General features: G+C 36.8%; 1 protein-coding gene and 1 long non-coding RNA gene across 2 annotated transcripts in view; one reads left to right on the forward strand and one right to left on the reverse strand.

Annotated features, from left to right (window-relative positions):
* RRH (retinal pigment epithelium-derived rhodopsin homolog) lies at positions 1-21,010 on the forward strand. The gene is made up of 7 exons (XM_002815057.4): positions 1-3,256; positions 8,264-8,454; positions 10,480-10,579; positions 11,121-11,274; positions 12,550-12,718; positions 17,575-17,753; positions 20,132-21,010. Exons 1-7 carry the CDS (start codon positions 3,151-3,153, stop codon positions 20,244-20,246), a joined length of 1,014 nt encoding a protein of 337 aa, XP_002815103.2. The 5' UTR covers positions 1-3,150; the 3' UTR covers positions 20,247-21,010.
* The window catches only part of LOC129059052 (uncharacterized), a 24,761-nt gene continuing 4,263 nt past the window's right edge, over positions 3,610-24,107 (reverse strand). Inside the window, exons 2-4 of the long non-coding RNA XR_008524678.2 lie at positions 20,175-20,242; positions 18,278-18,633; positions 3,610-3,917 (exon numbers count right to left, since the gene is read on the reverse strand). This is a non-coding gene — a long non-coding RNA (uncharacterized LOC129059052). The remainder of the gene's footprint in view (positions 3,918-18,277; positions 18,634-20,174; positions 20,243-24,107) is intronic.

Below are 24,107 nucleotides of genomic sequence, written 5' to 3' on the forward strand. Positions count from 1 at the left end.
CTACTGCAGCAGTACTTTAAGATAATTTACAAGTTGACACCGCCTTTCAAAACCCTGGCCTTTTATGTATGAGAAGATAGCTTTGTATTTGCCTTTTGTATTTTAATACATAAATCAGTTAAGCTGTTTCTCTAATTGCAATTAATAATTGATTTAAAAATTTTCCATATTAGTAATGTATTAAAGATGGAGTAGCTCTGTTGAAGTGAAAACTATAGCAAGAAATTTCTAAAAATAAGTTAATTTTTCTCATCTAACATAAATGGAATATTAAAAGTTTTACTGAATGTCATTATTTTATTTTTACTTTTTAAAGGGACTCTAAAACTTTAAGGTGTTATTTACTACACGTAAATATTCGTGTAGTATACTACACGAATTCGATTGCATACTACATGTTCAGATTGCTGGGTAAGGATGTTAAAAATGAAATTGGTTTTGGTCGCCGTTGCTAGTGGATGTAAAGAAATGACTGTGGTAGCAAGTTAGAATGCCATGATATGGAGCCATTTACCCTGCCATTCATTTTTCGCTTCTCAAAAGGAATGATGTTTCTATATCATTTGTTAAATTTTCTAACATGCTCATGGAGGAATGCTCTTGAATGCTCATTTGAGGAGCATACAGTGTTGTCTTTGTCAGTATTTGGGGTTTTATCTTTTTCTGATTGATGGAATTGCAGCAGGATGAATAAATACATAGGCCATTAATATATATGATGAGCAAATGTGTTGAAAATTACAGTTTTTACAGGAATAGGCAGTTATGCTTTTACAGCTTAGGACAGGAGATTATTTGATTTAGAATTGTGGTGATGAAATTTTCATGCAGTGTTAGGGCCAGGGCTTTTGCTCGTGGTTTGAAAAAGAGTTAGTAAGCACCAAAGGGTGATGGCATTGTCCCAAGGACAAATAATAATAGTGCAACATTTCTACAGTTTGTTTTTTTAACATTAAAAATCAATCTAAAATGGCAATAATGGAAATAACGTATAGATCAGTAGACAAACCACTTGGAAATTTTACCTTTTAGCTTATGTATATCTTTTGGTCATTGTCCATCTTTAAGCTTTTATTTCCACATCTTTTCCTTTTTTTCCTTATAGTTTCTGGGTTTATTTATTTATTTATTATTATTATTATTATTTTTTGAGATGGAGTTTTGTTCTTGGTGCCCCGGCTGGAGTGCAATGGTGCAATGTCGGCTCACTGCAACCTCCACCTCCCGGGTTCAAGGGATTCTCCTGCCTCAGCCTCCCGAGTCGCTGGGATTACAGGCATGCGCCACCACGCCCGGCTAATTTTGTATTTTTAGTAGAGACGGGGTTTCTCCATGTTTGTCAGGCTGGTCTCGAACTCCTGACCTCAGGTGATCCGCCTGCTTTGGCCTCCCAAAGTGCTGGGATTACAGGTGTGAACCACTGTGCCTGGCCTAGTGTCTGGGTTTTTTTGAGGCATTTCATTTTGAATCAAATTCACATGTATTTCTAAACCTTATCCCAATATAGCTTTTCTGTATCACCCATGAAGGAAGCATGAAAAAGAACTTCGAATGCACCTACCTCACTCATATCAAAACTTTCATCTGCAGCAGAAAGCTGACTATCTGAAATTATATATTTTTCAGTTCTTAGAAATAATTATTTCTGGAAAATTTTTCATGGATGCTACAACTAGGTATAACTTATTACAGAAAAGGAAGGTAGCATGACCCAAAGCTAATTCAAAAATTTTAAGTTTTGTTTTGCATATTGAATGAAAGAAAAGACAAAGAGTTTTTAAAGGGACTGATTTCCTCTTGGGTATTATGTTTTTTGCTCTATGGTCATTTGAAAACACGGTACTGACGAGATTCGCTTTTCTAGTATAGGTATAACAATATTACATTTATAAAAATGTGAGTACTGGTAGCGATAAGATTTGGGACAGATAAATCAACCTGTTCATCTTGAGTTTATACACAGGCAAGAGAACTGAAGCAAAAGGATTATCTTAGGTTTCTGCTGTGCCATTCTAGGATTTTTATAAAATTAAACTAAGTGGGTAAATATAGCCCTCTAGTGGTTCTGTTTTATGCTTACACTGTTAACTTTGGTGCATCTAAGCATTTCTCTAATGTTTACTGATTTTAGGAAACTGAGGAGAATCAGATTTTAATAATGTTAACGGCATAAAGAATATGGGAGAAAAGGTAATAGGGATACCTTATTATTCTAACAAAACATGTTCAGGTTGGTTTTCAGGTTGTAATGTAATAATCCAGAATATTTTTATTCTGTACTTCACAATATCAGTGATTGAATTCAGATACTTTGGCAAAGTATACAATGATTACTATCATCAGATAATATTAATTACTCGTGCATATCAAACTGTAGGGGAAATTAACGGATGGTGGAGTTGATCATGTTGTATCCATGCTATGAAATACATAGCTACTAATAAATTAGACTTTATTAGATTCTGGGTTTATTGACTTGGATATTGTAATACAGCCTTATGGGAAAACAAGTTGCATTATATATATACATTTGTACTTATTTTTTTCCCTCATTTTTATTTATAAGAAAAAAGTGGAGGAAACCTCAAACACTTGTATGAATATGTGTGTAAGCAGAGAAAAGCCTAAGAAAGGATATGCACCAAACAATACTGGTACCTTTAGGAGAGTGAGATTTGGAAGTAGGAAGGAGACTACTTCTTTATCACTAATATTTAAATTGTTAAGAAAAAAAAACAGAAGGAGCCGAAATGGAAAGACTTAAATGGTCAACAGAAAACAGGGACCTTAATCCGAATAGTTTTAGAGGACTAAGGCTGGCTCCTATACTGATTTCCCAAGTTTGTTTATTGTTAAATAGGTTGCGTGTGCTTGATAATCTCCTTAGATAGAAGACTGATGCCCAAATAGGTTAAAATGTGTGGTGCTTGGTATTTCTTTTTGTTTTGCTAATAAGCTTTTCCCTTATTCTGGGAATTTCCTCTTTAGCCCAATTAAATTTGTTAAGGAGGGCCTCTATGAAAAGGCCCTTCTTTGAGGTCTCTAAGTGGAAATGATTGGTCCTAGAAAATCTTTCCTCAGTAGCTCATAAAGCAGTTGATAATTATCGAAGGCTTATTATGAAGGGTGTCTCGGTATCTTCCCTCCAAAATGCTAAGAAATAATTTAGGCAACAGTTCAGACTCTAAAAATGAAGATGGCTCGGTCTTTTCACAGACTGAACACAATATTGTTGCAACTTACTTGATTATGGCAGGTATGAATATTTAAGTAACAGTTATCTTTCTTTAGAATGGGTGAAGAAAGGCAGAAGTTTTCAGCATAAGGCATGCATTGTTTCAAGTTCCATATTATTGGCCAACCTTGACAAGTCATTTATCCTGACTTGGCTTGCTTATTGGTAAATGAGGATGATGATATTCTATTTCTGGGCTGTAAAGATCAAATAAGAGAAGGGGTGAAAGAATAAGTGAAAGCATTGTTAGTGATGGCCATTGTCACAGGTTATTTTGAATTTTGATAAATAATGTAAGAGCAGTGAAGTGGGGCTGAGAAAAGTTTTCTATGTGATAAATAGTTCTTTTATAAAAATCTATGTATTTGGTTATTGCATTGTTAAAGTTTTTATTGGAGAAGAGTATGCACCATGGCAAAAATATATTTTTATATCATTTACTATTATACATAACCCTCATATTTTTGTTCTTGGTGGTAGAATTTAGCTAAGAACTTAAAGGTTCTGGAAAGAAAAAATCCTAAGAAGACAGAGCAGAGTATATTGTCATTGAGGACAGAGTCTGAAAATTCAGCTTGTTCCAGAATGTTTATTGGAAAACTCTTGAATTTTGGATTTCATCTTTTAGTATATTTGCAACTGTGAGCAAGTGTCTTCCCTTTTTGTTCTTCTATTTTCTCATCTGTAAAACAAGGATAAGAATAAGTTACCTGTCATGATTGTTATAAGGAGTAAAATTAAGTGACACATAAATGCCATATAGTAGGTGTTGGACAAATATTTGTTTCTTTTTCCCTTTCCTCCCCACACACTCATTGATGTAAAGGATTGTTTGCAGAAAAAAAGGGATGGGGGAATGACAGCAACTTTTTATCTTTTTAATGTATCATTGAATTGTGTAACTTTTATATTGAGCAATCACTTAATTTTCAACCTTATTCTCTAACGAGTTGTAGAAGTAACTCTGTTATATTGAGTTCATTATTTTTTGGATTGACTTTTATAAAAATTTTCAAACATTCAAAAGTAGAGTGAAAAATATAACACATCATCCTATACCCAGTTTATAATTGTTTAGTTTCTTCCTTATAATTCAGCGTATTACTTCTAGTACTAGAAATTGAGTTCCTCAGTTAAGTTTTGTGATTTTAGTGACATCTTGTTCATTTGAATACCTCTGCATGATAAGTACTAGACAAGTTCTAGTTTTTTTGTAATTGCAAAAAAGACTGAGAAAATTTCCTAACAATTACATGGAAATACTTTGTATACAAGTGTTTGGTTTAGTTAGTTAGTTGTAGATGACCAAAAAAAAAAAAAAAATCCAAAAAACAACCAAAACTATCCTTTTTTGACCTGGTTACAAAATTAGCATGCAGAAAATATTCTATTTAGTTCTTATCTCTGTAACAGTAATAATAATAGTAATCTTACTACTACTGCTACTAATGTTATCATTTGAATACTTGCTATATACCAAGCACTGTTCTAAAACCTTACACATACAGAATAATTCATCCTTACACTAATTTAGTAAGTTACTCTTCAGTTTTATCTCTCTAGTGTATACAGATGAAGAGCTTAAGAAACTTGTCCAGCACACACATCTACTAAGTAGCTACACCAGGATTTGAACCCAGGCGTTTTGGTTCTAGAGCCCTCACATATAAATCCAAGAGTCAGCTTTATCAAGGTATACAATGAGTGTGTGTTGTTTGCTTGTGTTTCTGGTGGATCCACTGAAGGAAGCATATCTGACCTCTTTATGCTTTTGTTCTGCCCCTGTATCAAGCATCTATTTTTCTTTAGATCCCCTAACTTTCCTCCTTTAACAAAACTCACTTAAAGTTGCAAATCAAAACCAAAACTATGAGGAAAGGGTGTAGTGAAAGCATTTATTTCATTTGTTACTTTTACCAAGAGCCTATTTAGATTTTTTATTTTTTATTTAATTTTTAATTTGATCTTTCATTTATATTTTGGCTCCTATAAACTGTTACAACTTCCAGTGCAACAGACATTTTGTTAATTTAGTGTCCTTGAGCACTCTCCCTTTCCCCAGTTAAGGCTGGGAGGTAAGAGGACATGGTGAATTTGAGGATCTGAAATAAATCATTATGGATAAACTGTAAAATGAAGGGTGAGAGGTTGAAAAAGATAGCTGAGTACCAGACAGTGATGAGCCGTGTAAGTTTTAAAGGTGACAGGGAGTCACTGAAGGGTTTGAAATGGGAGTGACATGATCTGATTTGCGTTTTAGAAATGTGCTATAGTCGTAGCTAAGAGACCACATACGAGGCCATTGCAGTGATTCTGAGGAGGGAGTAATCGCAGTGGGGACAGAAAAAAGTAGATACATTCAAAAGCTAGAAGGTGGAATTGATGATTGGATGATGGGATTGTGGGAGAAGGAGAAAAGTATCAAAGATGATGCCTAGGTTTCTTTTTTGAGCCACTGAATAGATGGTGATGCTCTTCATCAGCTGGGAACACACCTGGGGAAGAGCAGGTTTGAGGCAGGAGAAAAAGTCTCTCAGTTCAGTTTGAGAGGTGTCCAGTAAAAAGCCGGACACATGGGTTTGGGTATCCGGAGGCTGAAAAGTATCAGGGTATAGCCTTGTATATGAAGAAATCACTCAGAGTATGTGTTAAATGTGAAAAGAAAGGGATCTAGGACAGAAGGTTGGACAATGCACATATTTAATAAGACAGATGGAGAAAGAAAGGCCAGAAAGTAGATCAAGAAGGGTCTGTCGAAGAGATTGGACGGAAGTCACGGAAGACAAGAAGCAAAATTTCAAGAGTGAAGGAGAAGTCAACATCAAGTGCTACTTAGTGTTTAGACTGACTGTGAAATCGGACTTAACTAAAATCTAACAACTAGGTGATCTATATATACTCATTAGAAGACCTACAGCTGTGGAAACAAGGCAGCGTGCTTGGCACAGCTGCAGAGAGAATAGAGAAAAGGGCTAAACTGTTTAGTTCATAACCCGCATTATTTCTAAGACTCCCAGAATTATAGTTCCTTTTTTCTGGTTGTGTACTTGGTAGGCAGCAATTTACTGCACTGTTTTTATCTAACTTTAAAAAGTCATTGAATTTGTAGCTAGCCCAGAAAGGGTCTTCATTAAATTCCTCAGAGTATATCTTGTATACATGCTACAATCCTAGATGCTAAAAATAGGGCCACAGAATCATCAAATTTGCTGTCATTGTGTGCTAATTATCTTGAAGGAATGATAGAAATTAAGCAATATGGGTTTTAGTTGTAGCCCACTTATTAAATAAATCTGCTGTATGTCAGGTATTCAAAAACCACAGAAATCATGAGGAGCCTGAAATCTACATGAAAAGACAAGGAAAATTAACAGTTAAATTATATAGTGTTACATAAGACTAAGTTAATCATGAGCAAGTAGTTCAGAAATTTAGGGAGGAGAGGATAGTGTGGGTAGGATAAGACTTAGGGGCTTGAACTGAAGTTTGAAGGATGGATGGCATTTGGATAGGCAAAGGGAAGGAGCAGGGTGCTCCAAGTGGGACAAATATGAGTCAAGCATGGTGTATCTGGGGAAAAACTAGAATGGAGAGTTCACTTGACAAGTGTAGAAATTTGCTTCTAGAGAGTGACAACAGATTGAGGCAAAGAGCCTGGAATATCAGGTTGGGACATTTGGATTTTTATCCCACAGCCAGTGGGAAATACTACAAGTTTTCGGGAGGAGAACCATGGTTAAGTCTATTTTATAGCAAGCTGATTCTGCCAGAAGCAAGGAGGGGAAAAGAACAGGAATCTGGAAGGTTAGTGTAACAGGCTAAGGCAGAAGTTCTGACTGAAGTGCCAAGATATGTTAAAAGTTTTTACTGAGCTGATGTTGTATGTTGGTGCTTGGAAACTGTCCCTCTCTGACAATAGTTGGGGATTGATCACCAAGTAATTCTTTTCTTGATGGGGAACTCAACTCTATTCCTGCTTGTTGCACAATGCTCCTTTAAGTCTCTAACAATCCAGTAATGATTCTAGCTTCTTGGCTGAAATCTATTCACACCCCACCCCCTCACACCCCTTTAGGATCTAGTATGCCCGTATCTGGCTTATGCCCTTTACAGCGTGTAGGGGATGTTGAACATGCCCATCCAGTACACTCAACAGTATTTCTCAGTGTAAAATAAAACAGTGGCATTCTGGTTAATAAGTTTAGTTATCTGTCTACCTCAGTGCAACCAATCTGGGGCACTGACAACACTGAGGTTCTGGACCTGCAAGCAAAGAGTCAGAAACTTGATTAAGGTGGTATCAGCTATGAGGCTTCTCTATGGACCAAAAAGCTGGCTCAACTTCCTCTCTGGGTAGTCAAGTCTTGTAGTATGCATTCTTCTATTGGGGTAGTGTGTGTGTGTGTGTGTGTGTGTGTGTGTGTGTGTTGGAATGAAGAATTTGGACATGTTGAGTTTCAAGAAATACTGGAATAGTCATATGAGCTTACATATGGTAGATGCTTAGTAAACGACAATGAGTTCGATGAAAAAAGAAGATATGGAACTGGAGCTTGTGTCATGGCTGAAAATAGTGACAAAAGTGCTGTGAGGATAGAATGATAATTGAAGCTTGAGAAAGGCAACTATCGAAAAAGAAGAGCCCCAGGCCCCAGGAAGTAAGAGGAGGAAGTTAAGCTGCCAAAAAGAGGGTATGGTCAGTCACATATTTGTCCTAAAAATCAGCAGGAATGGTATGAAAGCCAATGAAGGAGTTTCAAGGACAGAACACTCAATAGTGATGACGTTAAAACCGACCTTCAGTGCTGCCTGGTGCAATTAGCAGATTCTTTGTGTTTTAATTTTCTCATTTCTATTTCACAGAAGGGATGTGAAGATGTTACAGTTTTAAGAACAGCAGGAGCTCTTCAAATAAATGAACTAAAATAGATCTGTTATGTTTTTAAAGGGGCTTAATATTTAATTTTGAGTCTACTTTGTAACATTCAAATTAAACAAAATGCATCATATTTTTGTGTGTGTTCTCAGGTATTATAAGTATTATCAGCAACATAATAGTTCTGGGCATCTTCATTAAGTACAAGGAACTTCGGACACCCACAAATGCAATTATTATTAACCTGGCTGTTACTGATATAGGGGTCAGTAGCATTGGCTATCCCATGTCTGCTGCCTCAGATCTGTATGGAAGTTGGAAATTTGGATACGCAGGCTGTCAGGTATTGGAGATCATTGGAATGAAAGCAAAATAAATAGATCAAATAAATGTAAATTTAAATGTCTAAAAAGAATCCCAAGAGTTTAAATTGAATATTGTAGAATAATAGATACAATGCTTTTATGGAAAACAACAGAAGTGACTAGGAATATATTCTTTAATAAGAGAAATTAAATCACCAACCATTGTTATATTTTCAAAATTCTCCTGACTCAACGGAAGAAACAAACAAAACAACTAGCATTCACCTAAAGGAGAAGAGTGCTGATTTGCATATTCAAATAAATATTTGTATATTGCAAATAAAAAAGAAATACCCTGCTTTCATCTGAAACAATAAAGTAGTGATTTAATCATAATATTATGGAAGATAGTTAAGCTACCATGTTGTTGAACTTTTTCCTATAGAAAGTCCTCCATGAGAATTGTTACTAAATGTATTTGTTATTTTTTAGTAAAAAGGAAATGAGTTAATATTAATTTGCCTTAAGATAGTAAGCAAATACTACTTTTGGCCTAATTCTTTTAGCAGTTTACTATCATAAGCTAAAAACTATAGAGAATGAAATGAAAGTAGTAGTGAATACTGAATAACCACGTAAGTACCAACCAGTTTTGTTAAATCGTAATGTTTCGCAATCTGTGCTTCAGATTGTTTTTCTTTCTAAAGATATAAAACTATACAGATAATGATGAAGGCCACTGCATACCATCTTCAATCTTATTCCTCTCATGAATGTTTTTCTAATATATGTGCACATAAACCAGATACTGTCTGAATACTTTAGGTTTTGTGTAAATGATATCATTGTTTGCATTATGCGATTTCCTTTCATTGTTAGATATTATGTTTTTGAGGTTTATCCATGTTGATGGATATGACTGTAAGTCATTCATTTTAACTGCTATATAATATTCCATTTTGTGAACATAGAAAGCCCAATGTACATTTTCATTTTACTCTTATTGGACCTTTGTTCCCATTCTTTTTCTTTTTTTTTTGAGATGGAGTCTCGCTCTGTTGCCCAGGCTGGAGTGCAGGGGCGTGATCTCCGCTCACTGCAAGCTCTGCCTTCCGGGTTCACACCATTCTCCTGCCTCAGCCTCCCGAGTAGCTGGGACTACAGGTGCCCGCCACCAAGCCTGGCTAATTTTTTTTTTTTTGTATTTTTTTTTTTTTTTTTAGTAAAGACAGAGTTTCATCGTGTTAGCCGGGATGGTCTCGATCTCCTGACCTCATGATCCGCCCACCTCGGCCTTCCAAAGTGCTGGGATTACAGGCATGAGCCACCGTGCCCGGCCCCCCCATTTTTTTTTTCTATCACAGACAAGGCTTCAATAAATGTTCTTATATATGTCTCCTTCTGCAATATGTGAGTTTCTTTACCACATTGCTTAGGAGTGGAATGGTTAAGTTGTAGAGAATGTTCATCTTCAACTTTATCAGAAGTAGCTAAATTGCTGTCCCAAATAGTTATTCAAATTATGAGAACATCTATTACTCCACATTCTCCTTAACATTTGGGATTGTCAGACTTTTAAATTTTCATTTTCATGAGTGTGAAATGCCATCTTATAATCAGTATTTCTTTGAATATTTATTGTGGTTGTATGTCTTATGTTATAAACATTCAAATGCTAATGGGCTTGTGTGAATACCCCGTTCATCATCTGGCCATTTTCTATTGAGTTTGTCTTTTCCTCCTGTTGAATTGCCCATCTTCTGAATACTAGTCTTTTGCTGGTTTGTGGTTGTTCTGCACTCTGTTCATAGAGTGTTGTAAAGAAATTTCACTGTAAGTCTTAAAATTTTCAAAAAAGTTCATTTTAGCTAATGAAATTACAAACTACTTTCCATAAATTCTTTTGTTAAACCAGTTATAATTTGACAATGAAGATGTATTTTAAAGTAGCGAAGTAAAAAACCTTTAGTATATTTGAGATATATTCTAACAATGGACAAAAATCTAAATGTTTCTTGGGAGGGTGTTTAGAATGGTAGAGTCTTTTCAATTTTGGTTTTCAGGTTTATGCTGGATTGAATATTTTTTTTGGAATGGCAAGCATTGGATTACTCACGGTCGTGGCTGTGGACCGATACCTGACCATCTGCCTTCCTGACATAGGTACAACACTTTTCTCAGCTTTCTTAATGAATCCATTTCTTGACTAATGGCCACTCAATATATATACGCTAAAATATAAACCTAATGGTTTGTAGTTAGGGTCAGTTTTATTTCTCTGGCAATAATTGTTCAAATGTTTCAATGGCTTCCTATTATACTTAGAATAAAATCCAGATTTCACAAGGCCATTCACACTTTGAGGTGCAGTCCAAGCCCAAAGTGAGGTCTTCGTATCTGCTGTTTTGCTAGGTCTGGAAAGCTACTCTTCGTGCTTATCCTCTGGCTGATTCTTTTCTCATTTAGGTTTCAGCTTAAATGTCTTTTTTTTTTTTCCAGAATGTGAACTTATGTAGATAGGCTTAGTAAAAGGGAGAATATTTTTGTTACTTTTATTTGGTGTTGCACTCATGTTTTGGCTCCTAAGGCCAACCGAAGTGCTCTGTAAAGAATCTACTTGATAACACTTACAAATCAAGCAAGTTTAAAAAAGTGAGTCCCATTAATGGCAAATGCTGCTAATATTTCCTATGCTTGATAATAGGGAGAAGAATGAGCACCAACACTTACATCGGCTTGATTCTGGGAGCCTGGATCAATGGCCTGTTTTGGGCTTTGATGCCTATCATAGGGTGGGCTAGTTATGCCCCAGATCCTACTGGTGCTACGTGTACCATAAACTGGAGGAAAAATGATAGGTAAGAGACAAGTTTACACTTTATAATCAAATGCTTCTAATGTAGACATTTTCTCACCCTTTTAAATTTAAGCTCAGATCATGTGTTCCTCATACAGAAGGTGGCAAAGCGCTTCCCTGGTAGTGGTGATGTGATTCTCAGTTCAAAGACGGAATTGAGAAAAGTGACTTATGCTTGTTTGCAAGTAAAGGTCATCCAGCTCCCTTTGTCTCCTTTACCCCATTCCTTCCTCCCTCCCCTGTGTTCTCTCTTAAGGCAGCAATGCAGGGTACCAATCACCCTTCCAATATTTGCACATCTCAAAGGTAGGATCATGAGCAGGAAAAGGGTTAGTGAAGTTAGACAGAGTGTGCAGTTCTGGCAAAAGCCCAGGCTGCCTCCCTGCTGTCTTTTCAAGATGGTCTGGTGTTCAAGCACATTCGGAGAACTGCCTAGCAGAAGTACAGTCACTGCAAAGATTTGCCTGCTAGTTAGTGAGGCTTCTTTATATTTTCCAGGAACAACATAATAATTTAGTTCATTAAAGGAAATGAAGGATGACATAAAAATGAACAGAAAATTTCTAGATCTCAAACCCGATCTAAATTTTTTTCTGTAGATTCAAAAAGTAAAGGCTGGGCACAGTGGTTTATGCCTGTAATCCCAGCACTTTGTGAGGCTGGGGCAGGAAGATCACTTCAACCCAGGAGTTTGAGACCAGCCTGGGCAACATATTGAGACCCTGACTCAACCGAAAAAAAAAAAAAAAAAGCGGAGGGTGGTGCGGCGGGTGGGAAATTAGCTGGCTGTGGTGGTGTATGCCTGTGGTCTCAGCTACTCGGTTGGCTAAAGTGGAGATTGGCTTGGGCTGGGGAGTTCAAGGCTACAGTGAGACGTGATTGCACCACTGCACTCCAGCCTGGGTAACAGAGCAAGATTATGTCTTGAAAAGAATTAAAAGTAAATAATTTAGGCTTTATAGCCCAGATGTTCTCTATCACAGCTCTTCAACTCTGTCATCGTCCTGTAAAAGCAGCCATAGCCAGTATGTAAATGAGGGTACATGGCTGTGTTCCAATAAAACTTTATTTACAAAGATGAGTGATAGGCTGAAATAAGCCTACAGTCCATAATTTGCCAATTCCGGGCCTAAATGAACTAAAAGTCAAATATACTTCTAAAACTATTTAACAATATAATGACTACCAGTATTGTTTTTAATAATTATCTCCTCTTTCTCCTTCCCCAGTTTAGGACATTAAATGAGCAATCATGATTGCCTTTTCTTATTTTCAGATCTTTTGTGTCTTACACCATGACAGTTATTGCGATAAATTTTATTGTGCCCTTGACAGTGATGTTTTACTGCTATTACCATGTCACGCTATCCATTAAACATCACACTACCAGTGACTGCACTGAGTCCCTCAACAGAGACTGGTCAGATCAGATAGATGTAACAAAGGTAAGAGATCAAAATCCTTGAAAAATTGTTGTCATGGAGCTTTTACCCACTCATAGTTGAAAGAGTCCCTGGGACCACCGCAGTCTTCTCTCCCTCATCTCCAATTCTCACCCCCCAGCTCTTTCTTCTGTGTTCGCCTCCTTATTTCTTTTTTTACTTTTATTTTTGTTTTTGCTTTTGTTTTTTGAAATGGAGTTTCACTCTTATCGTCCAGGCTGGAGTGCAATGGCACAATCTTGGCTCACTGCAACCTCCGCCTCCCAGGTTCAAGTGATTCTCCTGCCTCAGCCTCTCCAGTAGCTGGGATTACAGGCACCCGCTGCCACACTTGGCTAATTTTTTTTTTTGTATTTTTAGTAGAGATGGGGTTTCACCATGTTGGGCCAGGCTGGTCTTGAACTCCTGACCTCAGGTGATGTGCCTGCCTTGGCCTTCCAAAGTGCTGAGATTACAGGTGTAAGCCAATGCGCCTGGCCACTTGCCTTCTTATTTCTGAATGATATGCTGTTTGCTCTTTTGGATATTTTTGTTGGCCATCATCTCTTGATTTCCTACTATGGATGATGAGGATTTATTCTCTTACACCACCCACCTGCCCAACTCCTCCTCCACACCTTTCTCTCTCCTTACCTGTCAGTATAATGTTAACAATATTTGGTTGGATAAAGAGGCTCTTTCTCTGCTCTCAGTATGTTTAAACACACCACAGATGCGATGAACCTTATCCTCTTCTTGAAGCCATCTTCCTGGTTCCCTGGGGCCTCTTGCTCTGCTTTGAACTGATTGCTCCTGAGGACCGCTGCTCAGAAAGCCAACATCCTCAGGTCTCCCTTCATCACCAGCTCAGGATGCTTTCGCCTCCTTCCAGGGTCAAATCCCCTGTTTTCTGGAATGCTTGTCTTCCTTTTTTTTTTCTTAGTTTATTTCCTCTGATTTGGTGGAGCACGTTCTTCAATTAATTCCTGAGGTTATGGGAGAGGTAAATTTTTTAAGACTTTGCATGACTGAAAATGTCTTAATTTTACTATCACATTTGATTGTTTGCCTGGTCTAGAATTCTAGGTGCAAAAGTAATAAAGAGTTTTGAAGGCATTGCTCTACAGTCTCCTAGCTTCCAGCATTGCTGCTACAAAGGCTGATGGCATTCTGGTGGTTGATGCTCTGTGGTGATCTGTGGGTTCTCTCTGGAAGGTTATAGGAACTTCTCTATGTCTCTAGTTTTCTGAAAATGTATACTGATGCACCTTGGTATGAGTATTTATCCAATGCTGGGTACTTGGTGAGTACTTTCAGTGTGGAGACTCCAGTCTTCCTCTTCTAGGAGATTTCTAGTATCATTTCTCTGATGATTCCGGTCCCTCTGTTTTTTCTTTTCTTCTCTTTCCCTGGAATTCCTTTTATTTAGATATTTAATCTGCTAGATTTATCTTCTAATTTTCTTAAATTTTCTCTCCTCTATTGTCTATTTTTGTTTGTTTCTTTTGTGGTTGTTGTTTGTTTCTTTTTGTTTCTACTTTCTGGGAGATTTGCTTAACCATATCTAGGTCTAGGATAAGGGTGAGGATAGTGAAGGCCAACGCTTGGGTGCAAAATTCAAGCAAGCACCAAAAAACTCATTAATAATAAAAAAGTACTTTAATCTAGTACTTAAAAAACAATATTAATGTAAAAATTATGTTGAACAAAATAGAAATTTTAAATAAAAACAGGATCCAACCCTGCACTTATATAATTCACCTGATTCACCTCCCCCTGATCCCAGCCTGATAATATCATACAACCTTTCTGTAACATTTTTAACATTCTACTCTCACTTTTACAGATAAGATAAAAACCATTTTTTTTTTAAATTTCCAACTTTTAAGTTCAGGGGTACATGTGCAGGACGTGTAGGTTTGTTACATAGGTAAACGTGTGCCATGGTGGTTTGCTGCAGAGACTATCCAGGTATTAAGCCCAGTATCCATTAGCTGTTCTTCCTGATCCTCTCCCTCCTCCACCCTCTACCCTTCGACAAGCCCCAGTGTGTGTTGCTTCCGCCGTGTGTCCATGTGTTCTCATCATTTAGCTCCCACTTATAAGTGAGAACGTATGGTATTTGGTTTTCTGTTCCTGCATTAGTTTGCTAAAGATAATGGCCTCCAGCTCCATCGATGTCCCCGCAAAGGACATGATCTCATTCCTTTATGGCTGCATGGTATTCCATGGTGTATATGTACCACATTTTCTTTATCCAGTCTATCATTGATGAGAATTTAGGTTAATTTCATGTCATGTCCATGATTGCTATTGTGAATAGTGCTGCAATAAACATACATGTGCATGTGTCTTTATAATAGAATGATTTATATTCCTTTGGGTATATACTCAGTAAAAGAATTGGTGGGACAAATGGTATTTCTGTCTCTAGGTCTTTAAGGAATTGCCACACACAATCTTCCACAATGGTTGAAGTAAGTTATACTCCCATCAAGAGTGTAAAAGTGTTTTTTTCCCACAACCTCACCAGCATCTGTTATTTTTTGACTTTCCATTAGCAGCCATTCTGACTGGTATGAGATGGTATCTCATTGTGGTTTTGATTTGCATTTCTCTCATGATCAGTGATGAGCTTTTTTTTTTTTCATGTTTCTTGGCCACATGTATGTCTTCTTTTGAGAAATGCCTGTTCATGTCCCTTGCCCACTTTTTAATGGCGTTGCTTGTTTTTTTCTTATAAATTTGTTTAAGTTCCTTGTAGATGCTGGATATTAGACCTTTGTCAGATGCACAGATTGCAAAAATTTTCTGCCATTCTGTAGGTTGTCTGTTTACTCTGTTTATAGTTTCTTTTGCTGTGTAGAAGCTCTTTAGTTTAATTAGATCCTATTTGTCAACTTTTGCTTCTGTTGCAATTGCTTTTGGCATCTTCATCATGAAATCTTTGCCTGTGCCTATGTCCTGAATGGTATTGCCTGGGTTCTCTTCTAGAGTTAAAAACCATTTTTATTGATAAAACAGCTATTTTATACTCCATTCTCTCCTTGTTTTATGGATGTGTATCTCCTGTTATTTCTGTGATATTATGTATATATTTATATTTCCTTCTGTTTACCACATATTTTTGTTTCCCCTGAGTTCTTGTACTGTTTTTTTTTTCTTCTTTGCCTGTCAATGTAAAAGTTTTCTTAATGTCTGGTGGTCAATGGTTGTCCCTTCATACTTAAGAGTGATGCATTAAAAATGTTGATTGTAAGCATGGAGATGCTCATTAGCAAGATGTTTCTTTTGGGGGAATTTCTAATTGTCTCTGTAGTTATTATTACTATTATGACCGCCATCATCATTATTATTATTTGCTCTCACTGTGATTATCTGCTAATCAAAAATTTTTTTTTTCTAACTTCCAAACTCAATCTGGAAACAAATACAATCCTATCTTGAGTTCAGTGAATTCTAGCACAGGCCATTTCTGCTGGATATATATTACACATGATGCAGATAATTTTGTAAAGGAGCCCTCTTGTATCTTGTTTAAATGGAAAAATTATATTTTTCATGTTGCTCCCTCCTGATTGCCTGCTAAAATGATGGAATGGAGGTTTCGGGGAATTTCTAACTGTCTAGGTAACTGTATCTTTAGGTATTTTATTCTGGGCAGATCAGTTCCTTTCATGTTCCTGGGTGGCAGGTACAAGTCTATCTCCAAGTTTTTTCACACTCAATGCAGGGAGGGGGCAGCACACAGATACCCCTCTTTTCAATACAGTACTGAAGTGCTTAGTTGAACCTGGTGTCCTTGTGTTCTGAGTTTCTCAAATTAGCCTTTTTTTTTTTTTTATACTGAGCCTCTGGAAGTCTTCCAGGGAGAGGAAGGGGAAGTTACTGAGTAGACCGAGTGGACAGGGAAAAAGATTTGGAAGTCTACTTTCTTTGTAGATTTCAACCAGTTCTATTTTGAGCTCCATGTGCACCCCCACATCTAGAGTTTTCTGGTACCCTTTGTTACCAGAATTTCTGTAGCTCTGTAGTATGGATTTGTCTGTATCTGGTTTTCCCTCATAGTTGGCTCCTTTTAACATTTATTTATTTACTTATTTATAAAATTATTCTCACGTTTCTTACATAATTTGCCACTTGTCCAACGGTCATTGTTTCCATTAGAAAATATGTATTATCTAATCTCTGATTCTCTGTCCTTACGGGTTTATGTCTTCTTTAACCTCTGTTCCATAATTTTAGCAGGCAATCTAGGGAAGCAATATAAAAATATAATTTTTCCATTTAAACAAGATGCAAGAGATCTCCTTTACAAAATTGTCTGCATTGTGTGTAACATATATCCAGCAGAAATGGCCTGTGTTAGAATTCACTGATCTCAAGATAGGATTCTATTTGTTTCCAGATTGAGTTAAGAAAGTTAGAAAGTTACTTTTGTTAATTTAGCAGATAATCCCAGTAAGAGCAAATAATAATGATGGTGATAATAATAATAATAGCCATGCCAGGAGTTCATAGCATAATGATGTGAAGTGGGGTGGGGTGGGTTTTTATCTGTCTTTCATCAAAGTCAGCTTTTGTACTCTCCCCTAGCATACAGAAAGAAAGAGGGCATTCCTTATGTGTGTGTACCACTCTTAAAAGCAATGTTATATATTCTTGATATACCCATTTCACAAGGTCTTATTATCATAGAGGACTTCAGGCACTTGAAAAAAGAACATTGAAGGCAAAAAAAACCTCAACAATTTCCTTTATGTCATCAAAAACATAAACACATTCAAATTCCAACCTAGATAGATTTTGACCCAACTTTAGTTATATTAATATTTAAATATTTTAGGTATTGGGCTTGGTGAATATTTATTTCTTTTCAGATGTCTGTGATCATGATCTGCATGTTTCTGGTGGCATGGTCCCCTTATTCCATCGTGTGCTTATGGGCTTCTTTTGGTGACCCAAAGAAGATTCCTCCCCCCATGGCCATCATAGCTCCACTGTTTGCAAAATCTTCTACTTTCTATAACCCCTGCATTTATGTGGTTGCTAATAAAAAGTAAGTAATGTCTAAAATGCTTGCAATACAAAATAAAACTGATATAAAAAGAATGTTAAGACTTCTTGGGAGAGAAGTGACAGAAACCCACTTCAATCTAGCATAAAGGTCATTTGCTTCATGTGACTGGAGCAGCATCTAGGACCTTAAATGCCTAGAGCTCCAGATTTGTTACAGACTCTTCCCACACAGTGGCAGAGATGATTGTGGGCAACCCCAGACCCAAGTTCTACCAGCTAAGCATCCCCAAATGCCAACTGCATCTCAGATGGCTCTCTGGCAGAAAAGCACCTGGGATGTCAGTGGTCAGCTTAGTTCAAATGGTTACCCCCACCCCAAATACATGGAATAGTGGTTTCCAAAGAAAAGAGGGATTCTATAACTGGAAAATGGACAAGGCAACATTGGGCTCACTTGGTGGGTAGCATAGATGTATATTTACGAGAAATAAGACATATCATTCAAATGCAAGGGAAAAGTTTAGTCCCAACATAAAAGGCATCTGGATACTAGAGAATTCTTACCTCCTCTCTTTTTTGGGTTTCTTAGCAAAATGTTCCTTTTCTGCCTCCTCAGTGAAGTTTAGACGGAGTCTCTCTCTGTCACCCAGGCTGGAGTGCAGTGGCGTGATCTCAGCTCACTGCAACCTCTGCCTCCAGGTTCAAGCAATTCCCTGCCTCGGCCTCCCGAGTAGCTGCGATTACAGGTGCCCACCATCATGCCCGGCTAATTTTTGTATTTTTAGTAGAGACGGGGTTTCACCATCTTGGCCAGGCTCGTCTTGAACTCCTGACCTCGTGATCCGCCCGCCTCGGCCTCCCAAAGCACTGGGATTACAGGCGTGAGCCACTGCGTCCAGCCGAGGTCAGGTAATTTTATCCTGGAATGGCAATGTTTGGAAAAGCAGCTTTAGCTACAGGTATGTGAAGAAACATAAAATTTTACAAACCAAACAGACCACATAAGAAGAATGAAGAACACATTTTAAATTCAGAATCTGCTGGTAGTTCTTTTGGAACATTCTTGCTAGGAAGAACAGATGGATGAAATACACATTGTTAGTTCAAATAAACAACTCATGGCACTTGACATTAGTAGCGTCCTTTTAAATACATATAATTATTTACTTTTATTAGATGTCTTCAATCTATAGAATCAACAGTGCAAAATTGGCCTTTAACTGTACCATATACCTTATATATTTATAAAGTTTCTCAACAGGAAATCTATAGAATCAATAGTGCAAAATGGGCTTTAACTATACCATATACTTTATATATTTATAAAGGTTCTCAACAGGACATGTTAAAGTTGGAGGCAGAAATTTATTCAGAGATGTAAAGTGGCAGTAGTGGCATCTTAGCTATATTTGAAAATGCTTCTCATCTGACAAAGGGCTAATATCCAGAATCTACAATGAACTCAAACAAATTTACAAGAAAAAAACAAACAACCCCATCAAAAAGTGGGTGAAGGACATGAACAGACGCTTCTCAAAAGAAGACATTTATGCAGCCAAAAAACACATGAAAAAATGCTCACCATCACTGGCCATCAGAGAAATGCAAATCAAAACCACAATGAGAAACCATCTCACACCAGTTAGAATGGCAATTATTAAAAAGTCAGGGAACAACAGGTGCTGGAGAGGATGTGGAGAAATAGGAAAACTTTTACACTGTTGGTGGGACTGTAAACTAGTTCAACCATTGTGGAAGTCAGTGTGGCGATTCCTCAGGGATCTAGAACTAGAAATACCGTTTGACCCAGCCATCCCATTACTGGGTATATACCCAATGGACTATAAATCATGGTGCTATAAAGACACATGCACACGTATGTTTATTGCAGCACTGTTCACAATAGCAAAGACTTGGAACCAACCCAAATGTCCAACAATGATAGACTGGATTAAGAAAATGTGGCACATATACACCATGGAATACTATGCAGCCATAAAAAATGATGAGTTCATGTCCTTTGTAGGGACATGGATGAAATTGGAAATCATCATTCTCAGTAAACTATCGCAAGGACAAAAAACCAAACACCGCATATTCTCACTCATAGGTGGGAATTGAACAATGAGAACACATGGACACAGGAAGGGGAACATCACACTCTGGGGACTGTTGTGGGATGGGGGAGGGGGGAAGGATAGCATTAGGAGATATACCTAATGTTAAATGACGAGTTAATGGGTGCAGCACACCAGCATGGCACATGGCACATGTATACATATGTAACTAACCTGCACATTGTGCACATGTACCCTAAAACTTAAAGTATAATAATAAAAAAAAGAAGTAAAAAAAAAAAAAAAAAAGAAGTTCCAAATTATTATGGGTTAATGCCAGATTTTCCTTTTTTTATCGTAGGTTTCGAAGGGCAATGCTTGCCATGTTCAAATGTCAGACTCACCAAACAATGCCTGTGACGAGTATTTTACCCATGGATGTATCTCAAAACCCATTGGCTTCTGGAAGAATCTGAAATAAGAGAAAAGGACACACTATCAAAACACTTTATTTTTTTGACAATGCTTTTCTTTTAAATATGAGCCCATTTAGATCAAGTGCAGACATAGATCATTGTCCTATGAGACTGTAAGCTCCTCAAGCGCAGCTCATGCTTCTGTTTGTGCACTCTGGCTGCTGTAGTGTATGCTTCTCTGTGTCCTGATATGTCAACTTATTGCTCATCTCCTTTGATGAATTAGGCATCAGAGGTTAAGGTCCCCTTTCTTTCTCCCTATTATGGCATGCATTACACTGTACTGATGACCTTTAAATTGCCTGGCTCCTCCATTAGAATAGAAGCAGTCACTAATTTAATGTTAGAATAAATGAATAAAAACAATAATAATGAATAATTCTAGATAATTACTGAAATGAGTTGTTGGATGTTTCCAGTTAGAATAGAAAGCATTTTTTGCATTTCAACATTTTAACATTTAAATCAATTAACTTATATTATTAAACAAAAATAAATGAACATTAAACATGATTGTTTCTAAATAAAATATTAAGCCAATGCATATATATTATATAGCATTATAACCCCTGTGCATATTTTGATGTTTTCTGCAATTTTGATTACCATTTTTCTGCATATATATTCCATATATTTGCCAACAGAGTTACCTTCAATCAGAGTGGAGATTTTTATATGTTTGTTCTTTGATGTATCCTTAGCACATATACCCAATTCTGTCTGGCATGCAGTAGGCACTCAATAAATATTTTTTCAATGTCAAATGAATCTGTAGACTCACATGTTTGTCATTCTAAATGACTGTTAAGCATAGTACAATATACCATTGTTTAAATAGTAGACATTTAAATTGCTTTCCAGTTTTTAGTTTCATGGATATACCACTGAAAATATTTCAGTGCAAATACATTTTTTCTTTGGGAGAAGTTATTCTATTTGAGTGTTTCTTTTCAGACTAGAAATACTGGATACAAATACAAAAACACTATTATTTTTGCTAGCTTGCTTTCTGGAAAGATTGAATTAGTTTTCACTGATACTGGTAGTGTCTAAGTGAGCTTTTTCACTGCATATTCCTGCTAATAGTGCTGTATATATTTAAATTATGAGTTATATACTCTAACTTAAAGTCATTTTGTTTCACATTTCTTTAATTGCTAGTGAGGCTGTGTATCTTTGCATATTGTATTTTTTAATCTCTATTTTTTCTTCCTATAAATTGTCTCTTTAGCACCTTTGGCTACATATTAAGTAAAATACAGGTATTAGTTTTATGTGTACAGTCCTCTACTTATATGGAAAGGTAAACTGTTACAGTAATCTACCTTATCTCCTAACTCTCTAACTTTCCCACTGCAATCAATTCATACAATACAACCTCAATCAATACAATTTCATAGCTAATCTTTTAAAAATAAAGTTCCAATGCCCAAATTCTTTGGCTAAAAACCTTCACTCACCCACCAAGTAAGTATAAAACCCTCAGCTGGATTTTCAAGGCCCTCTTTAACATACTTCAAAAGGGACTGTTCAGCTTTTTGTCTCTCTTCATGGCCAAATTAAAATGTCTAGTGTTCCAAGAGAGCTCTGAATGCTTTGTGTCACTAGCTCTTTGCTCATCCTGTCTATCATAGCCAAGCCTTTTTACAGGGAAAGCATAGTGAAATCTGCACCCAAAGTCCCAGAGCCATTAAAAGGCCAGGACAACTTCTGTAATAATGTCTAGAAAAATGGACTCAGAGTTCCAATTTGCAAGGCCGTGAACTCATTTCCAGCGATAAGCAAGAAGCAACTTTGCCTCAAATATAAAGGACTTCAACAGTGTACAGTAATTATATTTCAATGCTATATTATTTATTTTTTAATTTGCTTATATTATAAAACTAGGAAGACCTGGCTTTGGTTACATAGTTCCCTCTGACCTCTTAGTTTGCTAATTTCTGACGTTTTTATCTTTAAACAGCATTTCTATGCTCAATTTGTCACGTCTTGCTTCCATGTAAGTCATAACATCCATGAAATTAATGATTCAAAAACCCTTGGTCACTTGGCGATCAGAGCTTTACCCATCCTATTTCTATTTCCTCTTGTGCTCAAAAACTCGAGGCCACCACCTCTCACTGCATCTCCAGCACTGGGAAACTTTAGGGTTGTTTTTAAATCCCTTCTTCATCCTTACATCTAATCAATCATTTCTCTCTCCTGGATGTTTCCTGAAGCTGCATTATCCTATTACCAGCACAGCAGTCAAGGCTGTAGCCTAATGGCTGCTCACCTGGACTATAACCACAGACATCCACCTGAAGCCTCCTCCTTTCTTCTTGCTTGCTCTGTCTAAACCTTTTCTCCACACAGCCGCCAGAGAATTCTTCCTAAAAGGACAAGCTGATATGCCACTCCCAAGCCTAACTTTTATTGCTCCCATTGCCAACAGGCTGAGAGTAAGCTCTCCATAGGGAATCTAAGGGTTTCCTTGATAACTTCATCCCCACTTATCTCTCCAGCTTTACGTTTTTTAACTTCCTGCCTCGAAATCTTATGCCTGAGCAACAAGAAGTGCTTGAAATTCTGAGGACAATACACTGTTTCTCACTTCCCTCCCTTTGTTTCCACTATTCCCTTTGCTTGCAATGCAACTTTCTGGATTTTCCCATAATACATTGTCATGCACCCTGTAAAAGGCAGCCAGGCACCACCCACCCTAGGAAGTCTTGCTTGACTAACACAGGCTGGGTTTGATGCTCTTTTCTCATGCTTCTTTAGTAGTCTGTTCCTCCCTTTATCGTGTGAGTTCCTTATGCGTAATAACTGTCTTATTCATCTTTGTACCCCTCAGTGCTCAGCAGAGAATAAGTACTCAGTAAATATCTGATGAACAAATGAGTTGTGCAGAATCTGAAAACCTGAGGTATTTTATTTTAATTGAGCACAGTTTTTCAGACTCTATGGTTTTTATGTACATTCTATTAGTTTTAAATAACATTTTCTGTAATATGCTTATTTTTATAGAATTAATTTACTTTTAAAAAAGTTTTTAGTTAAAGAGGATGGTTAGAAGCAGCCACTAAGAAGGTTAAATGACATATATTTATTACTTAAATCCTTGATTGTCCCTGTGGATTCTCCACTTTATGAGTGTGGAGATAGTTTTAAATTTAATTACATTTAATTTTTATTTTCTGACAGAGCCTAATATAGCTGAAAGAATTAGAGTTGATCTTCAAATATGGCTTTGTTGCCGATAACTTGGGAAACTATTGAACAGAGATAGTTGCCTGCATTAAAAATAAACGTGCTGGGATAAACCTTCCACACACTGAGATGACCTGGAAGAGTCTCAGAACACGTTCTCATTGGAGAACTTAGTCCTGCCACATCAGTAGTGGGTTGAAGCATTTTCCCTATAAAATCTATGTAACTGACTTGTTTTACTTTACTTTTAGAGATAGCCAGTATGTGGCAACATCGATAACTCTTTTCTAAATCATTTTTATGTCATGTACTTCTATTTTTAAAACTAAATTTTGTAAAACTGAATTAGTTTTACATGCTGGCATGCTGGCAAAAACCAAATGCAAAACATTTTATAATGTTGTAACATGTAAATAATCTACAGAATTTTCTTGCATCTGCCAAGACTGAATTATTTTTAACATTAAGTATATTTTTAAGGTGTAGTGGCAAGTACATCCAGAGGAAAGGGATTTAATAGGCATTTTCTTGCAAATCTAGATACGGGTAACTATTGAAATTGCTTGTCATGTGTTTGATTTTCATTTTCCTTAGAATGTGTTACTTTGCTGAAACTGTATTCAAAGGCTGGATCAATTGATCTCCTGCAAGATACACTTGAAGGTTAAG

Source organism: Pongo abelii, chromosome 3 (genome assembly GCF_028885655.2).
Source record: "Pongo abelii isolate AG06213 chromosome 3, NHGRI_mPonAbe1-v2.0_pri, whole genome shotgun sequence".
Classification (NCBI taxonomy): domain Eukaryota; kingdom Metazoa; phylum Chordata; class Mammalia; order Primates; family Hominidae; genus Pongo; species Pongo abelii.

What these genes read in the sequence shown, in the direction of transcription:
- RRH (XM_002815057.4), top strand. Translation starts at nt 3,151, where the DNA reads ATGCTAAGAAATAATTTAGGCAACAGTTCAGACTCTAAAAATGAAGAT. An exon ending in CATCTGCCTTCCTGACATAG is followed by an intron (nt 10,580 to 11,120) that starts GTACAACACTTT and finishes GCTTGATAATAG; the next exon opens with GGAGAAGAATGAGCACCAAC. An exon ending in TATGTGGTTGCTAATAAAAA is followed by an intron (nt 17,754 to 20,131) that starts GTAAGTAATGTC and finishes TTTTTATCGTAG; the next exon opens with GTTTCGAAGGGCAATGCTTG.